Raw genomic sequence first — 21,803 nt, 5'->3', positions numbered from 1 at the left:
TTTGTGTTAATGTAGTACAAAAGCAGTTTTCCTTCCATCTTTTCCTGCATTAACTGTAGAATAAGAACGTGTAATCTAACACCAGGAAAAAGGAAAACACTGGTAGAATCATTATCTCAATGGAAGATAAATTTTTCACCAATTCACATCTCTTTTGAATCTTCCTGCAGGATTCTTCCAGAGTTGTCCGTAGCTCCATTCATCTTCCCAACTCCACTGACCAGCCTCCATGTCTCCTGAAGACCAGCATTCACACATCATTATGCTGCCGCCGTCATGTGTCACTGTGGGGCTGGTCTGTTAAAATTTCATTTTGTTCTTATCTAACAGAACCTCCTCACATTCCTGCTATTTCTTGTGCTTAAGCTGCAAAAAGGGCTTCTGATGGTTGTTCATGGACATTTTCTACTTTTCTTACCACTCCTACATAAATGCCAAATATGAAGACAACTAATAGTAAGAATATAAAAAAGCATTATATTATGTGGTTATGATGTTTCAAAGTGTGAGAAAAGTCCTCTTACTGAACAGCGTAGGGCAACTACAACAAAGACAAATGTAAGAGGAACTAGTAAATGATAAAGTTAATTCGTCAGTCAGTCTGTTGCTTTTTTTCTGAATGCACACATGCTAAAGACTAATTATCAGTTGTAAAACCCCCTAAGATTATTCTCTCGCCTTAATTTATCAACTGCATATTCTACAGTTTGCACAGAGTAAAAGTAAAGCATTCTGTTTTTTTTGTGTTTTTTTTAAAGAAGCAATATGGCCTCTTCCCAGATTCAATATGAACTCAAGTGTCAAGTGAGCATATGTATAAAAGCTTTGGCGGTCTGAATAATTCACAGAGTTTTTTTTTTTTCCAAGTTACTTCTTTGCTTGCACATACATACACAATAAAATACCCATGTGTCATAGCTGGAACAGACTGCATACATATTAAACCAAAGCATGTGCAGCGTCTGCAGAGACCAAAAGGCTCACAAAAGCTCAAGACGGGAAGAAAAAAAAAAAAGTGAGAGTGCAGAGACGAAAGAAGAAACAACAAAAACAAAGACGAGGGAAATGGAGTGTTACATGACACAGCCTTTGCCTCAGCCAGGTCTGCAACGAGGATGGACAGGACAGGAAATGGTTACTCATCAATCACCCTCCAGTAGACGAATGAAAGGGAGCGTTTTACAGGACAGAGAGGTCGTGGGAGACGAGGAAAGATCCAAGAAGAAGCAGACAGACCAGTCTTTAAGAAATCCTTGCTATTTTGCAGTTTTGTTTTTTGTTTTTTTTTAACTGTCTGGGTCGGCTTCTCACATTAGTTTTGTTGCAGGGCAGCAAGCCCATATAAAGTTTTTACAGGGGCTCGGAAGGTAATTGGTTAAAAAAAGATGATGCTTGGGCTTGTGGTTTAGTCATTTAAAACCACAATGATTTGTTGTTCCTCGTGTTATTTTAATATTTATATTTCTTCAATTTGTTTTCTGAGTATTTTTTTTTTCACAAATGCAATTTACAATCATGTTCAACTACATATAAACTGAGAAGTACCTCCACCAACTGTAAGGTTTTCAATCTGTTCTTCTAATCTTTATGTTGCTTAGATTATAAACAGAAATAGTTATTAATGCTCAGTCACAAACCCAAACCTCCTGGAGTGTGTACGAGGTTCGGGGTTCAGAATATTGTCTCCAGTCTCAGATCAAAAATTCGATTTTTCAGGGACCAGAAATCCACAGTTTCTGATTCTTGTCCAAACCTCAAGCCCTGGAGCAAGACTTCACATTTCATTCCAAACGGAACAGTAATGTGAAACTTTCATCCCTTTTTATATCTCGTGACATCTATCAAATTTCCCAATGATGTAAAAAGGTCATTTCTGTTATTAAGAATTTTTTAAGAATATGTTATTAAGTTCATCTGATGTTTTAATGTTGTAAACATTAAAATGAACCAAAAGGAGGAATACGTTTTATTACATTTTTTGATGAATATGATGATGATGGTGATGATATGTTTCTGGAGACACCAAACTAAGTTTATATATATATATATATATATATATATATATATATATATATATATATATATATATATATATATATATATATATATATATATATATTTTTTTTTTTTTTTTTTGTTTTTTTTTTTGTTGTTTTTTTTGTTGTTTTTTTTTACTTCAAAGTAGCAGATATGTAGCTTCCTGCTTTGTAGGAGCTCCTTAAAACAGACTGTAGATCAACATTAATTAATTCCATTTCATCACACACTGTTGTTTGGTAAATGTGTTGCTCTCTGAAACAATTTCTGCAGACTATATGCACAGGCATATGTCGGGGCTAAGGGTTTTTTTTCCTACATGTATTTAGGACTGACATTCATTTTAATATTTGCAGTATGTTGTTTCTTAAAGGCATGACAGGGTCTTAGATCTCAGTCTCCTGCAAGATATTTCGTGGTGAAGTATAATCGTTGATGTTCTCTGAGTTGACTTGTGTACAGGCTTCATTACCTCTTGTGAGGACTGGATTTTTTGTTGTTGTTTTTGCAGGGTTAGTAGGCCTGCTCTAAGATTTTTTTTATATATTTTTTTAGATTAAAAACAATCCTTTTGGAAAACAATGTCTCCTTTGAACTTGTGAAGTGAATGTTGATCTGTTTTTACTCAAATCAAACGAACAAAATAAATTTGAGCTGAGCTGCATATAATTTTGTCAATATTGTTATTGTTTCATTTTGTTTTGCTTTGACTTTTGCCCTTGGTGTTTTGGTAACCTTAAGAGCAGGGCGCATTGATAGCAGGATATGGGATACAGGCCCTCCATTTTTCTAGCAATTGATCAGATTCCCTGAACTTGCTAAGATAAACTTCACCACAGCATGATGCTGCCACCACCTTGCTTCATCCTGGGCATGCCATGTTCAGAGTGATGTGCAGTGGTTTTCTTCACATGTGGCGATGTTATTGTAGACAAAAGTATTGAATTTTGCTCTTATTTGACCAGATCATGAAACTGGAAGACAAACTGGAGACTTTTTAAGAGTAAACAAAAAGGTTAAAAAAAAGCATTAAATAATGTAGTTTCATAGTAATATATGCTCAAACACTTCTCAAGACTTTTTAATTCTTAACAGAAAAAACTACAAATTCTTCAAAAAAGCGGTCTGCAGACTTTTTATTTCTATTGTACAAGGCATATCTGAATTGCATTTACTTGAAAAATATGTTTATTTCTGTAAAAAAAAAAAAAAAACTGAAAATGTTTCTAGATGTCTCTCCCGAGAGACAGACAATTGACAGATCAAATTGGTTTTGAATTGATTCTTTAATGTGTTTTTGTGAGTTTCAAACCCAATACTCACTGCATCCAGGCACGCCTCACTGATGGCATTGAGACATCCAACCCCCACACCTTCCACAATCCCCGCGGTTTGTTTCAGTTTGAGTAAGTGTTGGTTGTGTGTATCACGTCTTTGCCCTGCAAGACTCCTGGCAATCGATTCAAGGTGAGACCTGTCGATTAAACACCCTGAGCCCTGCTCTCTGCCTAACCCCGGGGTGAATTCAATCCCACCCCTCACGCGCACGCATACACTCTCACTTCACCTGTCATCCATCAATACCTCCATCGGGCCCTGTATTGATCCCCTACATCCAGCCTTTTTCACCCCACGCTGTACGGTATCGGGGGGCCAGGCCGGCGTCCGTGCAGGTTTAATTTCTAGCAGATTTACTGTAAAGCTCAGGTTATCATTTAACTCTTCCTGCTGCACAGCACACTCTTTGATTTAGCACTCTGGGAGCGCGTGAGTTACAGCTGACACCGAGGATCTGCCGAGGCTGGGATGGCAGGCGCCCCTTTCATAACTCAGCCCACCAAATGTGTAGTTAGTCAATCACTTGATCTGTAATCACAAATGCTGCCAGAAATTACATGAGTGATGAGCTGTAATAAAAGCACTTACTTTTCCTGCTCTGTCTCTTAAGTGTTATTGGCAGACCCCTCGCTCCCAGGAGGCCAGAGCTGTGAAACAAAATCCCGATATAAACTGCCTCATTGGTCCTTGCCTCACGCTCCGTCGCTGTGTGTCTGTGTGTGAATGTGGATCGCAGTGCAATGCAAAGCTCCTTTTGACAGTCGTTCTTCAGCTCCTGCATTATTTCGGAAGAAATGATCCTAGCACCCCTAGGAAGGCAGTCGGCCTCATCCTCATCATTCATGATATCTCTGTATGCAATGAAAGCCTTGGACAGTTTTTTATCCAGGCTCGGTGCTCTTAATTTTTGAGTAAAATAAATTATCTGGAAATTGTCACATATTGTGAAACTTTCCTTGTCTGAATTTTATTTTAGCTATGAATACTTAAATGACATTACGCCACATCGCAAAGTACGATGGCTTTGCAAAAGTATTTATACCCTCTGAGCTTTTCCACATTTTATAATGAAAAAAAAAAACTTCCCTGAAAAGATTGCGTTTGGGATTTATCATAGATCAACACAAAATAGTGTATGACTGTGAAGTGGAAGGAAACGACGAAATTGTTTTTTTTTTTTAAATGTGTAAGTCCAGCATGTATTTCTCTGATATCAGTGCAACCAATTTTAATTTTCAGAAGTAACCTAATTATTAAATAGATTCAATCTGTTTGTAAATTAATCTTAGTTTAAATCCAGTTAAGGCCTCTTGGATTTATTAGAGAACAATCAACATGAGAAAGAATGAAAAAAAAACACAAGATGTCACCTCCAAAGTTGTGGAGAAATTCAAAAGCAGAGATTAGATTATAAAACAATGCCACAAGCTTTTTCTCAATCCATCTGGGTTTTTTTATTTTTTATTATTTTTTTTATTTTTTTGCAAAAGATGTGCACAACAGGGAGACCAACTCTGAAAGGCTTACGGATGCCATTTCGGTGTGGAAGATTCTTCAGAGCATTGACTCAGAGAGGCTGAATTCAAATGCATGCCACTTTTAGCCTTTTTCATTTCATTTGTAAAAATAACACTGAAAACTGTGCATCCGTTTCCTTTCATTTCGCAACAATGCCGTACTTGCCATTGCTGTATCATATTAAAATTCCAATAAATCACAGAGAACTCTGTGTTTGCAAAGTGACAAAACGTGAAGAAACGCTGAACAGAGCCGCGATGCAAACCTCTCCTCTCTCTGACTCTTCTATCTGCAGCCTTTAGCAGGAGGTCATACATGACAGCTTTATTGATACAGACCCCTGTAATAATTACAGTGTATTGCATGCACTATTGATTCAGCTCATTGATAGAATCATATTTTACTGTAAAGGTCTGTTGATTTGACGCATTACAGCATAAATCTCCCCTTCATAACCTGTAGAGTTGGAATTCCTTTAGCTGAGTGATGGATGCGTTCGCAGATAAACGCACACATGCGCCTATTTACATCTGCTGTTTGATTGAGGCATTATAAGACATAGGTTAAAGATAAAAACAGATGTAATGATACTCATATCGTCGCTCCGGCCGTATAAATAGACCAACGACGAGTGAGATCTTTTATCCAATTCGGCTCATAAGATGTGATATATAAGCGAGGGTGTTTATGGAGTCACTCCTCCATCTTATCGTGATTTGTGTTGTCAGCAGGGACTGAATCTGCATGGCGGTAATAGATTCTGATGTGGTTCAAATGTCCCACGGTGAATGCAAAATAGAGATGAATGTGACAGATCATGCAGGACCTGTCCTGCGTGTAAGCAGCGTTCACAACTATTGTTTGTGCAGGAAGGGAAGGACATACGGCGTAAATAGCTGCCAGGGGGAGAAGTGTTGTATCTAATCCTCAGACTTGACCTCAGCAGTCAACACTGTACATTTCACTTGAATGAGGAGAAGCATTCAATACTTTAACTATGAAATTCCCCTGGTATCAAGTAGATTTTTGTAACATTGGACTTTCAAGGAGGCTGAAATACAGACTAATGCTGAGCTAAACGGAAAGTATCAAGTAATGCGCACTGGTGCCCATAGTGTCCCGCATTATCACTCTTTAATCTTGGCATGGAATACTTCAATATGTTTACTAAAGTAAAGAGCAAATGTATTGCTATTGAAGGGAAGGGAAATAGATCTTTATGGTTCACGTTAAGAAGCAGCCCACTAAGCCGTGTTTCCGCTTTGGCCGACAGTTCAAAAGCTTGTTTTCTTTTTGGACTTTTCTCTGGCGGGATTCTGAACCGCTCGGGGCCAGTTTTGCAAAGGCTGTGGCGTACCAGCGGCTTGGCTGTTTTTCACATTTAAGGAGCCAAAGAGACACTGAGAAGACATTTGTGTTCACGAGCCTCGCAAACCTCAAAGAGCCGGGACACAGAGTTAATTGCAGACCTGGTCAGACTCAGTCGCCTCCTGCAAAAACACAAAAAAAGCTCATTTGCCCGTGCCAGAGAAAAATTTCTTGTAATCTGAAATGGTTTTTGAAGAAAGCATAAAACATATTAGAACAGCGCATTCTAATATGTCAAGAGTGTACATATTATCGGAGTTTGCAACTGACTGAATTTAGGCAACACCTACTGAGTTAATAAGAGAAAATAAGAGTCTATCTCTGTGTAAATTCAAAATAGTATAAATACAGCTGTCATCTGATGGCTTCAGAAGTTTTCTAGAGAATATGAGTAAACAAGCAGCATCATGATGTCCAAAAAAAGCACAGGGATAAAGTTGTGAAGAAGTTTAAAGCAGAGCCCCACAGGGCAGTGTGCAATTTATGAACTGAAAATGGAAAATGGCACCACAGCAAACCAAAACATCGTCATAGCGCACTTTACAAATTTGGTCATTACGAAAGAGCGGGACGAGGAAAGCTAGCAGAGGTCTGCCCCATCCCATGTATGGGACACAGCAAACGGTGGAGGAGGGTGATTTGGTTAGGAAAGACCAAAAATGGAAGTTTGGGCCTTTTGGCCTACATGCAAAACTAGCACCATATGTCTACCTGATCGTGCCATCCCCACATTGAAACATGGCGCTCGCAGTATAGTGCTATGAGAATGTTTGAACCTGCAAAAGATCAGAAATTGTAGTGAAGGGCCACCAGTCAGACTTTTAACACTGTAGTTTGGATCAAACTCTTAATTTCCGCTACTCTATTCTCTTGGGCAGTTGCATTTTCAGAGGTCTAACATACCTGAAACAAATGGGTTGAATTGCTTTCTCTGCATGCAATCAGCTTCCACCAAGTTCTGAGGACTTGGAGACCTCTGGGTTAAATCAAAGCATATCCATGTGTTTGAATGACCCAGTCAAAGTTCAGACCTTAATCCAGTGGAGAATCTGAGGCATAACTTGACAACTGATGTTCACAGACGCTCCCTTTGAATTCGAGTCATGCTACAAAGACGGACGGGTCTGATAGAGAAATGTCTCAAAAGTCAGCTGCAATCACATAAGGTGGTTCTACAAAAGAAGGAAGGTGATTATAAATGCACTCCAAATGTTGTAGGTTTTATTTCTATTAAATATTAAAAGTCATACATTGTTTCTTTCAACTTTGCAAACATTCACTACTTTGTGAATATGTTGCTTAAAATCTATAAGTGACATTTCTGAAATGTGCAATTTAAAAAAAAATGTGCTAAAGTTTAAGGGAAATAAATGCTTTTATGAGACAATGCAAATGAAGAACTTTAAATGTTCTAGAATTTTTTTATGAAATTGCATCCCTTTGTCATTTGTTGTTTTGTATGGAAGCTCATTAGAGAAGAATGAAATGTTTCAGGTTCAAGGCTCAGAATTGAATTACAGCAAAGGGGCTGTATATGGAAGAGGCAGTGATTTTCTCACCTTATTAAGGTGCATACCTTTCATAGTGAAAAAGGCTCGTGCATTTTGTCCCAAAGGTTTCCATAATGCAGACATGCAGGCTTTTTTGTGAAAATACAACAATATTTCCTGTGTTCCCCAGATGTTGAGGGGAGAAGGTAGAGTGAGTCAAAGACGGTTTTTAATCTGAGCAGGAAGCATACAGTGGTGATACACCATGACATGGTGATTGATATGAGTGAGTAGTGTATTTACCGAGTCTGACAGGATAAGAGAAAGAGAGTGCTTTCTTCCCATCCTTACATTTATCTCCCTCCATAAATCACTGCCAGTGCGATGCATACATTGGGATGAGCAAACATTGCTTTGCTGCAACTCGGGCAATTCCACTTTGACCTTTGCATTTGGATTTGGTCACTGAAGCTAAATGTAAGCCACGACCTTCTGTGACCTTGGGCTATTCATATTTAACAGCCATGAAGCCTGATGGCGCCACGGACAACATACAGTTTATCACATGGCAACATAAATCCACCATGTAGTTACTAGTGATGGAAGTCGTCACTTCTCGTCTTCTTTTCTGATTGCATTAGCTTCTTTGCGTTTCTGTCTACAGAATCATAATTTTAATACGTTTTCTTTTCTCATTGGTCTGCGTCTTTATTGTCTTGAATCCATTACCCCCACACACAGGGGCACCTTATGATGTCCTCTGTCCCTTCTAACCTTTGACTCCAGCCAGTGCTTTAAAGGGTCTGCACTTTGCCCTCTCCCATTTGACCTGTCTGAAGTATACCTTTATAATTGCCCCTATCACTATGAAATGCACATACAAGAGGGTGCAGAGGCAGGGAGCTGAAGTCTGTCCGGTCACCTTTTGGCCTCTTGTTCATCCATTCTGCTCAAAGCAAGCACAGCAGCTTTCCCCTGCCCACAATCACATACTGTATTAGTCTCCATGTCGGAGTTATTGATGGTGCACCAGAAATATTTTATTGGTCAGTCATGACCTTTGACTGAGGCAATGCAAACACTAACCCCCTAAAGCTTCCCATCGACATGGATATACATATGATCAGATGGCTAATAGTAGTATAGATTTGGACTTGCCGAGGCCCTCGCTGTTTGGATTTTAACACCACGAGGTCAGCACTCCCTCTGTCACTGTCCAAGTGCAGAATCAATAGTTTTTTTGCAAAGAACTGAGTTTGTTCTAATGAAATCTACCCAGCAACACTCCGACGGACGTTTTCAGAACATATGAAACTATTAAAGCTCAACGTGCAGCACCTTGCAAAATGTCTGTGTATTTCATTAGGATATAATGGGATTGTCCTAAATGGGGTAGGACATCATTTCAAAGTAGAGTTAAAATCATATGGGGTTTTCAACATTTTTTACAAATGATCAGCTGAAAGTCCTAAGACCTTTAAAACCTAAAGATAACACAACCAACTAAAAGGAGTAATCATGTATAAAATGTATACTCAGTTTAAATACAGCTTTTCTATTTGCTATGTGGTCATCTTGGAGAAATTACCACTGCAAGTCAGTTACTCATTGCAATCTGCTGGGTGTCCTTAGATAGAAATCCTTTAAACAATTTGAAGGATAAACTGAACCTGATTGCACTGTTTCGTAACTAGGGTCAGTTGGAATGTATGTATGTATGACTGAATTGAATTGCCTTTTTTGTCAAGTGCCTCGAGACGCCATGTTGTAAAATGGTACTTTAGAAATTAGCTGAATTGATTTTAATTGAACTGAAGGTTTCAAAGTTCTTCTTAGGGACATTAGTGACCAAGCAGCATCATGAAGATCAGGAAACACACCAGACTGGCGCTACTAGCTAAGAGGTGGAAACTCGGAGGCTGCTGCAGAGATCCGCAGCTCCCACAGGGCAGCTATAAGTCAGGCACTCCACAAATATAGAAGAGTAGCAACAAGAAAGCCATTGTAAATAGAAAGCAATCATATTTCCTGTTTTCTGACATCCATGTGGGAGATACAGTCAACAAGTGGAAAACATGGAAGTTGGTAAGACTTGATAAGGTGATTGAATACAAATGCACACAACAGCTTTCAAGTTTCAGGGACTTTGAAAACCTTTTATCATTTTAATTCCAGTTCACATTATGTACTGCATTTTGTTGGTCTATCATATAAAATCCCCTCAATAATCAACGAGACTTGTGGTTGTAATGTAATAAAAGGGAACAAATATTTTTGCTGGGCTCCGTCCTCGTGCGTCTGCTTAAAATATACAAGGGCGTAATTCAGGAGGAAGAAAGCATAAAAACTGAGCAAGAAAACGCACATAAAAATCTAAATACCTTCATCATCCCATCATCCTGTCCTCTAACGTTATGTCGCATAAGTCTCTTCATTAACGGAAGTATAGGTTGCACTGAAGCACCCGCAATTAAGATAAGCTGAGCCACAACTGGACAATTACCTGCCAACTAACCTTTTCCGGAGGCACTTAAGATCGTAAGGGCCCCCGAGGATAGATGTGTCCTGAGCAGAACAAGCTCTTCAACAGCCTTGAGAGAGGGAGTTGGGATGTAATGTATGAGAATGAAGGGGAAGGCGAGCCAGCGTCAAAGAGAGGGAGAGAAAATGATAGAAATGGAGAAAAAGACAGTATCATGTCGAGATTACCTAATCCCCCCTGTCTGAGAGGAGTGTTTGAAGGGCCTGGTGGTGTCAGACAAGAGGGGGCTTTATGGAGGGTTTACCCAAGAGAGGCCAGCTTAACCAGAAGAGCACCAGGTGACCAGTGTTCTCTCTTTTTCTCTCTCTCTCCTTCCCTCTCAACCACAAACCTTAGATTGTGGCTTTGTAAACATGGTTAAATTGATTGCAGGGAGCCAATGAGATTTCCCCTAAGCCTGGGTCATTATTGCATCGTGCATCAGCTCTCACTCACCCATACTGAGGTTTGTATGGCTCATCACTCTGTTTTACATTCTCATTTATAATCTAAGTGACAGTGTTTTTCTGTCATAAGCCCGTATCTATCAGGTTGAACATGCAGAGACGTGGAATATGCAATGAATTTTAAATTTATCCATTCTTTTTTTTTTTTCCCCAGCTCTTGTAAAAGAGCTGCTTTCCACCGTCTTGCACGACAGGGTGAGTTTCAGCACTGTATGATATCTGATCCCCAAAAACCCCGCAGGGTAGCCACAGCAAATCAACAGTGGATTAATGGATGCGGTTCAGCTCATAAATCTCTGCGGGACTGGAAAGCATTCAAGGACAGTCAGCCTGTAGTGGTGTTCTTAATGTTACAGGCAGTTTGGATTTCCCATCGTTCAAGGCAGTGACAGAGTAGTAAAGATGTGACAGCATCTTATGTCTGTGTTAAATCAGCGAATGTCAGGAATGCTAGATCGCCAGTCTGTGAGGCTGAAAGCTGCACCAATGTGGACTCTGGGGCTATAGATTTGCTGGAAATATCTCCATTGCTCCTCTGTAGGTTTTGGTGTGAAATAGAAAGCGAAGACAGGGGGGTGAGGGGGAAAGGATGTGCCCTAATTCACTGGTGTCAGTACAACCCTTCAACCTTAGCCCGGCGCAATGAGGCCTCTGCAATAGATCACAGTGGTTAGCAGTTAGCTGTTCTTGCAGGTGTGTAAGGAATGGCAGTAACAGCTTCCATTACTAGAGAGAATGGCCCAACTCCCGCAGCCCCCTCCAGACAGCGCTGCCATTACCCATCCATTGTGAAGCCTGAGAGGGAGCAGTAAGTATGGCAGACTTATGGCTTTGTTAAAGCGACAGGATGGTCTCCTCTGGCCTCGGCTCTGAATGAAGAGGGAGGGTGGTACCGAAACGTAGCCAGATAGAGTGATAGAAACTGAATATGAGGATAAATTGAACAGACCCCCCCACCACACACACACACACACACACACACGCACGCATACACACCCCGGCCTCTCCCGGTACCCACCACTGCCACTGCACCACCACCACCTGATGTGCTTCCAAGTAGAGTGCAAGCTGTTAAGGTGGGTTGGGTTATTTGGTGCTATTTTTACAAGAAAAGGGGTTGATTTGTCTTAGGCCATTACCGTCTATTACAGCAGCGAGTCTCGGGGAAAAAGGTGGGAAGCGGCAGACGCTGGCATTCTGCCTAAAGAGAAATCAATGAAACAAATTAATCCTTCGCAGGCTGCAGTGACACTGTAATCCATCATTCAGGGGGCGCTTTTACACGCTGAATAAGGGAGCAAAGGCAGGGAGGAGGAGAAGAGATTGGCGGATGGGTGGCTGGGTGCACGCTAGCTGAGGAAGAGGTGGGAGGGTTGGGGAGCAAACGGGGCAGAATCCCTTGGGGATAGGGGAAGACATCCATGACTCGGTAACAGTAGGACAACAGTGGGTGGTGGCGGCGAATTGAATGCTTCGGAGCCCTTTCTTTTGCACCCTTGAGCTCCCTGTGTACATACTGAGCAGGAGCAGGAAGAAAAGACGGTGTAAAAACAATCAGCTGGACCAAACTACGGACATAGACACGACTGTGATTACATAGAAATGCCTCTACATGTTCTTCACTTGTTTTCTGTCCCCTGCTGGCTATTTTAATCATAGCAAGCTGTTTGCTGATGGTGAGAGCTTTATAATTTATTCATTCTGGTATATCAGGCAGTATAGTGGCTGCTCTTAGGACATTCCAGTATTTCCTCTTATATTTTTTTGCTATCGCATGTGTAGATGAACAATTCTCACTGTTTATGCTTTACACTGTGCAATGAGGTTAATCACAACGGCAAACTGGGTTCCAGGTGGTCCTGCTCACAGATGTGCCAGAAACTCACTGCCTTTCTACCCAAAAGGACCCCCCTCACCCCCAACCAGACCCCCAACAACCCCATACGCCACCACCGTCTTACTATCCGAATCAAAAAGCTGCATACGTGCTACTCAGATTCGCCATGGTGATGCCCCAGTGTGCAGCCAATTAGAGCTCAGATCTCGCTGTGTGATTGAGACATGTGATCAAGCTTTCCTGTGAGGAGACAGTCTTGTCCAGTCCAAAAGGCATGTGAAGCAGCTGTACCCTCCAATGAATCACAGAGCAGCCTACATCAAATGCGATCACAATTCAAGTGGGAGTAGAAACAGGGGGGGAACACAAACACGTACATATATTGGTGTTTTTTTTTATTTTTTTTATTAGGATTATGTGCTGTGTGGAACTGCGTTCCAGTAACTGTTACATTACATCAATGTACAAGTTCAATAGCGTCACACCGTCTTACTGCATTGCATGTCCTTTCCGACACAGGCTGCTCTGCTGACGTTCATAATTAGACAACTGCTTTCACAGTTATCACAGCAGTGGCTTGTAGCTGGAGCATTTGTAAAGGGTAGTTAGGCTTGTTACAGCAATTTCATTCAAAAAAAAAGTAGAATAAACAACAACCCACTTACCTTAACCAGCTCTCACTGGAGTAAGGTGGATAACTCCTCACATTCATCCTAAAGACACAGGTGGTTGCATTCTATGTCAAGAAAATCAGAGAGAATAGTGGGTGGAGAGAGTGTGCATGTGAGAGAGAGCACGAGCGAGAGAGAAAAAGAGAGAGAAAGGAAAAGGGCTGAGATTAGGATGAGTAGGATGGCACAAGGAGAGGAAGTTTGAAGTGGGGATTGAAAGTGAGGAGGGGAGGGTGCAGGGAAGAGAACGGAAAGGACGGAAAAATGTGGGGATATTGCAGGAGAGCGAATGGTGTGAGGGAGGCAGAGTGAGAAATGTTGCCGGAAATGCTGGAGCCAGCAGCGTGTGTAAAAAAACCTCACAGCAACATTTCTCATCCTTGACATCACTGACTCTACACACACACACACACACACACATGCACACACACACACACACACCCCCACACACACACACGCACACCCACGCTCTCGCACGCGTACACACACGCACTCATAGACAGAACAGGGAGTGTGTTGTTAAAGTACATAGTTGTAAAATTTCAACTCTTTAGCAGCATTTACTTCTCTCAGATCAAATGATTTCTCTGGTTTAATATAAAAAGGCACATGTTAAACTTATCCAATATCATAATTTTTAGTTTTAAACATAATTTGTTCCCGTCATAGTTAGAGGAGATGGAGAGAGAGAGAGAGAGAGAGAGAGAGAGAGAGAGAGAGAGAGAGGTGAGTGATGTAAGGAGCAGGAGAAGGAGGACAGAAGATGGTTGTGGAATGTTTGCTGCTCTGCTCAGAGCTCAACTGTCTCATTTGTCAGGGTTTGACCCCGACTCCAGGGTCAAAGGTCACAAGAAACATCTGAGGGAAAACTGACTCGGCTATCACACACGCACACACACACACGCACACACACACACACACACACACATACACAAGACCCAAGTAAACACAGCAATGTGCACGTGTCTATCTTTTGCTCTCACACATAATTCAAGATCGTCTGAGGTCCGTCTGCACAAATCATCAATAATGTTCATTCTCTGCTTGTTTTTCCTGATCTATTGCTATGGGGCTAAAACAAACTGCAGTCTCTTACTTTGTGCTGTGGATCACCTTGAGTCATTTCCAGCCATAAAGTGTGAAATGAGTCCAATAATTTACATAGGGAAAAAAAAAGAATGTAAAATTGTGATCGAACTCAAAGAGTGGAAATCTTGAAATCATGTGAGAATGATGTTAGCTCTTGCGTTGTCCGATATATAATCACAGTATTCTACTATTAACGTTCAATGATCAAACAGCATTCAAATTACAAGAAATCTGACTTTTCCCCCTGACTCATTAAACCTCGTACAAACTCACACCATTTTCATTCTATAAAGACGTCAACTTAAACCCTCCATGAAGAGAAACTTTTTGGGGTTCGATAGAAACAAAAAAAATGAGAAATGTTTGATTTTTTTTTTAATTCTTTGCTTTCTATTGAATTCAAAATTACTATCTCCATCAAACGACACTATTCCTCTATGATCTATCATAGAGAAAAATTGGAATACAAAAAAAATAACATTTTATTTTCAGATCAGAACGATTGACCAGAATTGAAATTCAGTATTGTCGTAAAATCCTGATTGGTCCATTTCTAGAAGAGATTAAGGATATTTGCATTGTTTTCATATAATGTCACTTATGTGCTTACAACAAGTAAAGGGCATAAACAAACTTTGTAAAGCTATTATTTAGTCACTGATTCTTTTAATCTTGTCACAGTTAAACCAACAGAGACCATGATAGGTTTTTACATTTGAATACCACTATCACTTCAAAACAATTTCATTTTGATTTCCTGCCATGAAAGTTGCTGACGTTAGATTCCCAGAAAATCAAACCACACTCTCTTCCACATCTTAATTTTCAAAGAAGCCAATATAAAATTGGAAATTGGATTTCTAAAGGGCAATAAGGATGAATCAAATTTTAATCCTCAATTTATCCAGTACATAAACCCCTATCCTGCTAAATAGGGACAAGCTCTTCCTAAAATCAAGCAGCATTAAGGAAAACCCCCTTCCAGCATCTCCGTCCTCCTTCGGCGTTTGTTCGGACGCCTCCTGCAGCTACAGCGCTGTGAGCCTGCGGGATGACAAACAAAGACAGGTTACAAAGAGCAAGGTTAGCTCTACCAAATCACTCACACAAACTCTCTGCTTCATATTTCAAATTATAGGAAAGATATAGCAGGCAGTGACAACGTGGGTGGCCTGCTGCCGTGACCCACGTGAACACAGGACACCTGTGAGTCATATCATGTTAGGGCGACGGCTGACAGCCGCTGCACCTTGAACAATGAATGATGAAATTACTGCAGCTGAGTTATAGTGCAGGGTCTGTGAGTCACGCTTAAAAAACAGTGTTTTAATTGTCATGTTTTTTGATCTCCAAAAGCAATCCTCCATGTTGCCGCAGATAAAAAAAATAAAATAAAAATGCCAGGTTTCGCAAGGTGGCTGGTATTCATGCCTTTGAGATGCATCTTAAATGTTACACCTTTGTCATTCTTTGGCCAGAGACTTCAAACAGGTGCAATGAATAATTTATTTTAAGAGTTTCACATTGATAAGGTCACAATCTGCCACGTCTGGACACTAAAGGCAGGCCGTCTTCACTTCCCTGACGTCTTACACACACATGTGCCCCCACACCAACAAACACACTCGTTTTAAATGGAAAAAGTACAAAATCTCATGAGTACTGTGTCTGTGTGTGGGTGAGGAGTGGTGGTGTACATTTGAAAGAGGGGTTTCTTTAACCATAGAAGTTACTTAAATTAAAAATGAGCTACTGGATTTATCATTTAATTTTATCCATTTCGTCTTTTTCAAAACAGGAAGCTTTTCCCTTTTTTTTCATGCATTAACACCTCCTTCATTCAAATTGCTGGTTGGGAGTTATGGTGGAGGAATCGCTTTTCGTTCACAACTAAATTGTTATACACTGCCAGGGCTGGCTCAAGGTTGTGTAAAACCCTCAACAGAATTTCATTGGGGAGGGGGGGGGGGGGTGCACCTCTATGAGCATATAAGCCACTTTTATTCGCTTTTATCTTCCCCATGTTTGCTCCTTCTTTTTAATTCATGGATTAAAAACTTCTATAACATCCCCAATCCCATCAGAAGGTTGCCAAGCAGCTGCAAGTTTCATTTATATCTCCGGCCGGCTCAGTATACTGCATTGAAGTGTTTAGTCACTCCAAGCTGCAGCATGTTGACTGTTCAGCTACACTACCTTTCTAATTAAACCCCTGCTGTGTGTTGGTTTGGGGAATAAATGAAGGGAAATCAGTGCAGAATTATTGTAATGCCAGTCATTTGGTTGCAACAAGCAGAAAGTTCAAATAAAATGTGGCAAACTCTCATTTAGTACAGTCATCCTTTTAAAGTTGGAGGTAAACTCATTGGGTTTAATAGTTGCTCATTTTCCTCACAATGAGCATTAATGTCCCCCTAACAATAAACAATGTTGATGACAGTAACAGAAATACATACACACCTCCCATACATTATTCATGACCGTCAACCCCTGAAGTTCGCATATATATATGCCTTAATCTATTTTTTTTTTAAGTAATCGTGAACTTCTGAGCATCGTGAACATTGTTACGCTCTTGAGTGTCGGGGGCTAAATCTCTCTTCTGTCCCTGAACTATATTTCTTCGCTGTGTTGTCGAATAAAGTGCGGATGGGATGAAAGGTAATCTGCGTGCAGAATTCCTAAAGCTCCCTTATCCTTGTTGAATTTCTCAAGAATTCCACCTTTGCCCCGCGGTTTCCCTGAAATAAATTACTTTAAGGGTTAGATGCCTGCGCGCATGCAGCCTCCTTCTTCTTTTCTTTTTTTTTTCTCTCTTTTGCGACATTCCCCATCAACAGTGGATCGACGTGATGAAAACAGTTTCAGTATTTGCCTAAGATTATTTGAAACACTGTTTTGATCACTAAAGATAAACGATCGATGATGCATGATGATGATGATGAAGTAGTGCAAACTTCAAACCTTGCTTTCTGCAGTCGGTCTGATAAACCACTTTCTCCTCTCACTTTTCTGTTTGTTTCGCTTCAGCTGCTAGAAAGACAAGCACACACGCTGCTGAAAATCACTTCTCTCTCTCTCTCTCTCTCTCTTTCTTTCTTTCTCTCTCTCTCTCTCTCTCTCTCTCCCACTCCCCCTCTCTCCCACTCTCCTCAGCCTCTGCCTACTTAAAGTTTGGTTTTTGGGGTGTACTACCAAATTACAGTGTTTGCACTTGTGGAACCACGAGGGTTACAGCTCTAATGGATTTATAATCTCCGTCTCTGGGACCATCCAAAGTAATTAGCACGCAGGGCTCTAAAAGAAATGATGGTTAGTGAGCAATAAAGCCAGAGCCCATTGCATAAACTGACAGTGGCTCTGACTTGGTGGAAACCTCAAACGTAATTGGGAAACTCGTTGTAGTTATTGTCTTCAATTATAATGCGGGAAATAAATACTTCAGAAGTGTAGAAATTTTTTTACAGTTGAACTTTTATCTGTTTCATCATAGATTTGTACCAATTATATGCACTAATTATAATGGATTACCAGAAGTCGGCAGGTTTTTCCTCATACACAGTGGTATTTGCTTCTCGAAGTTTTAAACAAGTTTTCTGGTGCAGTTTTGCACAAACTGCACCAGAAAACGTCCAGGGATGATTATAAGAGGGAAACTATTTATTTTGTTCATTTTGAATTTAAAATGTTCAGCTTAAGAATATCTACTCTTTTTCTCCTTCCGTCAAGAGTCGTCAGATTTTTATGTGCTGAAAGTTTCTGATCCATAGTTTTGGAAAATAAACACGAGACGAACTCTTCCTCTTCAGACCAATCTGAAACCAGAAAATTCTGGGGATCAGATCTAGGAGGAAAAAAAAGTCCGGTTTAATCTATCTCTCGTCCACTAGAACACGATCTCTCTAAACTACAAAATTTCAATGTCTGTCTGAAGAGGTAATTAAAAAAAATGTTTGTATTGCAAATGTACAATATAAATTGTCGTGTGTTTAAAGTCTTTATGTTTTATTTGCAGGTAGAGGATTGGGTCGTGCTTGCAAGGCTGCAGTGAAAAAATAGCATAAACAAATTTTAGTTCCCATTTGAAAGTCATTAGTAATGTCATTTAATGGGAGATCTATTTCGACTTAATTACAAAAGTAAATCTCCTACCTGATATAGCTAGCTCTGATCAATTTGCTAATATGCCGAATTGGGAAAAGTAATTATGCTAAATGTTTTTTCATAAATTATTGTCAAGACGAGACCTTTGCCTTAGTAACCTATTCTTTCTTTATTAATTATTATTGATATTTACATTATAATCGTCCATTTCTGTGTTTCTATGTTGTTGATCTTTGAGCTCGGGAATTATCTAATAAGTTACTAAATAAAAAATAAATAGCACGTACAATCTTGTCATTGTTTTCTCAAAATGTTCCTTTTACTGAAATAACCTGCCCGCAAACTTTTTTCCAAACATTGCAGAATCGCAGTGTGCAGTTATAAAACAGGCTGCAACTTCTGCTCAGTTCAAACATACAGTCAGAATCAAATTGCACACATAAAAGTGTGTGTTAGTAATTGTGTGTATGCGATTTTTTTATATATATCTTGCAGGTGTTAAAGGGACAGGAGACGGTTGCATCCGAAGGCCCTCGGATGAAGGAAATCACCCTCTAAGCTCACACAATGTCTTATTGACTGTAGCTTTGGTTGGAACCCTGATGTGATTACACACGATCAATAATAAACCTACCCTCAACCATTTATAAATCTCTGCATCAGTTTGAGACGCCATAAAGCGTGTTCTTGTTGTCATCTGTTCTTTTATTTTGGGGGAAGGTGGTAGAAAGGGGTGCAGTGGGTTTTTGGGGGTGGAGGGGTCTTGCACTTGTGACCTCGGTGTTTTCCCAACTGTTTGTGTTGCCTTGCTCGGTGATTTCTGTATTTGGTGGAAGCTTTTAAACATATTGATTCCGGATTTAGCCACACTCCAATGTGCTTCCCGTATAAATGTATAATTAAGCTCATTTGACAAAACTGTTATATGCAGTCATGCAAGCTATTCTGTTGCATTTAATTATATGTAAATCAACAACAACAACAAATTACTGCAAAGTAAAATTTCAGCTCCTCACTATACAGGCTTCTGCATCAGTGACAGAGACGACGTGCTTAATAATAGCATTAATTTATTATGATTTTACTACTTTTCACCGGATCAGACGCTTTTATTTGCATCATGATCGGGTTAAAACTTCGAAAGACAGACATAAAAATTTAATTTTCACATTCAAAATACTAAATTATGGATCCTTCCGTGCGGAGGGATCAAGATAAATGTTAATAGGTTAAGTTCTGGGATAAACTTAACCTGGGCTACTTTCACACCAATAATACTGCTTTGATAAATTGTAAATATCACCGCACCGCTGAGGATTTTTACGTCCACGTTTTAATCCCGCTCTCCACGTTGCTTGGTTCACCATTCGCAGCTGAACGGGCAGTAAAGGATGAGCACCGACTGATCAGCCTTTTAATTCGGTGACACTATCGCAGAGACAAACGGACGGCTATCGATCTTTTCATTATGTGTTCGAGCAACAAATAGGCTGGTGTATGCGTGAGCGGGACGGGAGCGAGACGAGAGGGGCTCCCGTGTCCCGTTGCAGAATACAACCGAGCTTTAACAGCTTCTCTGCACTATCTCATCCGCAGGGGCAAACGACGCAAAAGGATGTGGATAAACAGAGGCGGCGTGCATGGAGGGGGAGAGAAAAAAAAAAGAAAGAAAAACATTCTGCTTTGCACTAAGTTGAAAAGTTGCGACTCTTTTGCGTGCGCCGACAGTAAAGTGGCGCGACTCGGAGAATTCATCCCGGCGTTCAGTTCCACGCGTGTGCAGCCAGAGTTAAGCAGAAGTCAGAAATAAACAACAGGAGAAGAAGAAGAGGAAGAAGAAGAAAAAAAGTGCTACTCACCTTCTCTGTGACTGCACAGCAGCCGCTCCTGCACCGGTGCTTCATCTCCTTCTTCCAACATCCCACCCGTCCACTTTCTCCACATGCAGGTTTCTATCAGAGCCTCTCTAATATATCTACCCCGCTTCCTATTCGCTTCCCCCTCTCACTCTTTTCCTCTCTTCTCTCTCCTCTTCTTCCCTCATGCGGACCCCCATTCTTTTACCAAAATGTGCGGAGTTAAATCTTAATGATACACCAAAGGGGGAAGAAAGGGGGCAAAAAAATGCATTGTCCAATTTAATCTTATTGGTTTCACCTTTTCAGAGTGCTGGAGACATGGCCGGAGAGTTTCCATGGTGTGTGTCCGAGACAGGGACGGGGAGAGAGAGCTCTCTTATTGAATACTTAAAAAACAAGCCATCCCTCCTGAATGCGCATTCAAACAGAGGCACTTGCATATTAACGCTACGTTATATCTTCTTATATCTCTGTTTGAGTCTAGACGTGCCTATGCGTGCTTTGTTGTATTAAAGTACTTTTATGTCTTTGAGTGTTGGGTTATTATTTCCTAAGCTTTTGAGTAAAATTTGAATTTTTTTGTCTTTGTTTTATATAAACAGAGCGTAATTTTAATTAGAAAGCACTGTTTAAACATTAATTATGAATTATGATACTCTAATCAATGCATGTTAATGTTTTCTTAATAATTTATTAATGTCGTCCGATATCTTTAGCCTGCAAAAATTTACTTTTTATGAGCTACAAAAGTACACAAGACTATTCTACACACGTTCGAGCTTTTTAATTATTATTTAAGATCTATTTAAGGGCTTAAAAAATGCAAGTTTGATGGCTTGCACGTTGGGGTGCTATGGGGATGTAATTGCACAACGTACGCTAGATGGCAGCGCGATCCAGACATTTTTGAGTCTGAGAAGCCTGCAGAAACACTGATGCATAAAAGCTGGAATCTCCGTGCAAATTCCACGTAACTTCGCTCGATTTTGAATTAATGTCATTATTAACACTTTTAAAAAAACACTATTCCTATTGAAGTGTTTGTGCGACTGTGAGATGTTGGCGATTGTTAAACGTCGCTCCGAATTTCAAGAGATTCCCCGCATCTGAAAAGGCTTCCAGCATTACGGCGGCGTTTGCGCATCATTCTGCACAGTGATATTTTTCCTAAACTGCTCTTAAACTAAAATTTAAGTTTTAATGAGCGAAACTGGTGCCGATTACAGACGATGCTGTACCGCAATGCGCATGCCAAGGACAAAAAACAGCGTGTGAAAATATTAATCCGCTCCCAACAGCAGAGACCCCCGTTAGTTTAATAATAAAGATAACAGTCCGAGACAAGGCATTCTGAAACTTTAAGGGGGGGGGGGGTCTGAGTCAGAATCCCCCCTTTTGGTCGCAGCGCACAGCTTTTGGTTTTATTTGTCGTGCTTAAAAGCTTTGTCCCCCACCTTCTCTCTCTCTCTCTCTCTCTCTCTCTCTCTCTCTCTCTCTCTCTCTC

At 40.4% G+C, this 21,803-nt stretch overlaps 1 protein-coding gene and 1 long non-coding RNA gene across 4 annotated transcripts in view; one reads left to right on the top strand and one right to left on the bottom strand.

Annotated features, from left to right (window-relative positions):
* The window catches only part of LOC103470459 (uncharacterized), a 368,190-nt gene extending 366,164 nt beyond the window's left edge, over positions 1-2,026 (top strand). For all 3 annotated transcript variants that reach the window (XM_081610590.1, XM_081610589.1, XM_081610591.1), the window contains one exon: positions 171-2,026. In XM_081610590.1, the coding sequence (XP_081466716.1) occupies positions 171-365 (195 nt within the window). In that variant the 3' untranslated portion in view covers positions 366-2,026. The remainder of the gene's footprint in view (positions 1-170) is intronic.
* Positions 2,027-6,188: 4,162 nt separating this feature from the next.
* On the bottom strand, positions 6,189-21,753 carry LOC103470462 (uncharacterized). Its single transcript, XR_534492.3, has 2 exons — positions 20,300-21,753; positions 6,189-15,380 (listed from the first exon to the last, which is right to left on the bottom strand). It is a non-coding gene; the product is annotated as an uncharacterized LOC103470462 (long non-coding RNA).
* Positions 21,754-21,803: the final 50 nt, after the last annotated feature.

This window comes from Poecilia reticulata, chromosome 9, assembly GCF_904066995.2.
Source record: "Poecilia reticulata chromosome 9, P_reticulata-male-v2, whole genome shotgun sequence".
Classification (NCBI taxonomy): Eukaryota; Metazoa; Chordata; class Actinopteri; order Cyprinodontiformes; family Poeciliidae; genus Poecilia; species Poecilia reticulata.
The sequence above is the reverse complement of the archived record's forward strand: the minus strand, read 5'-3'. Positions and strand labels throughout refer to the sequence as shown.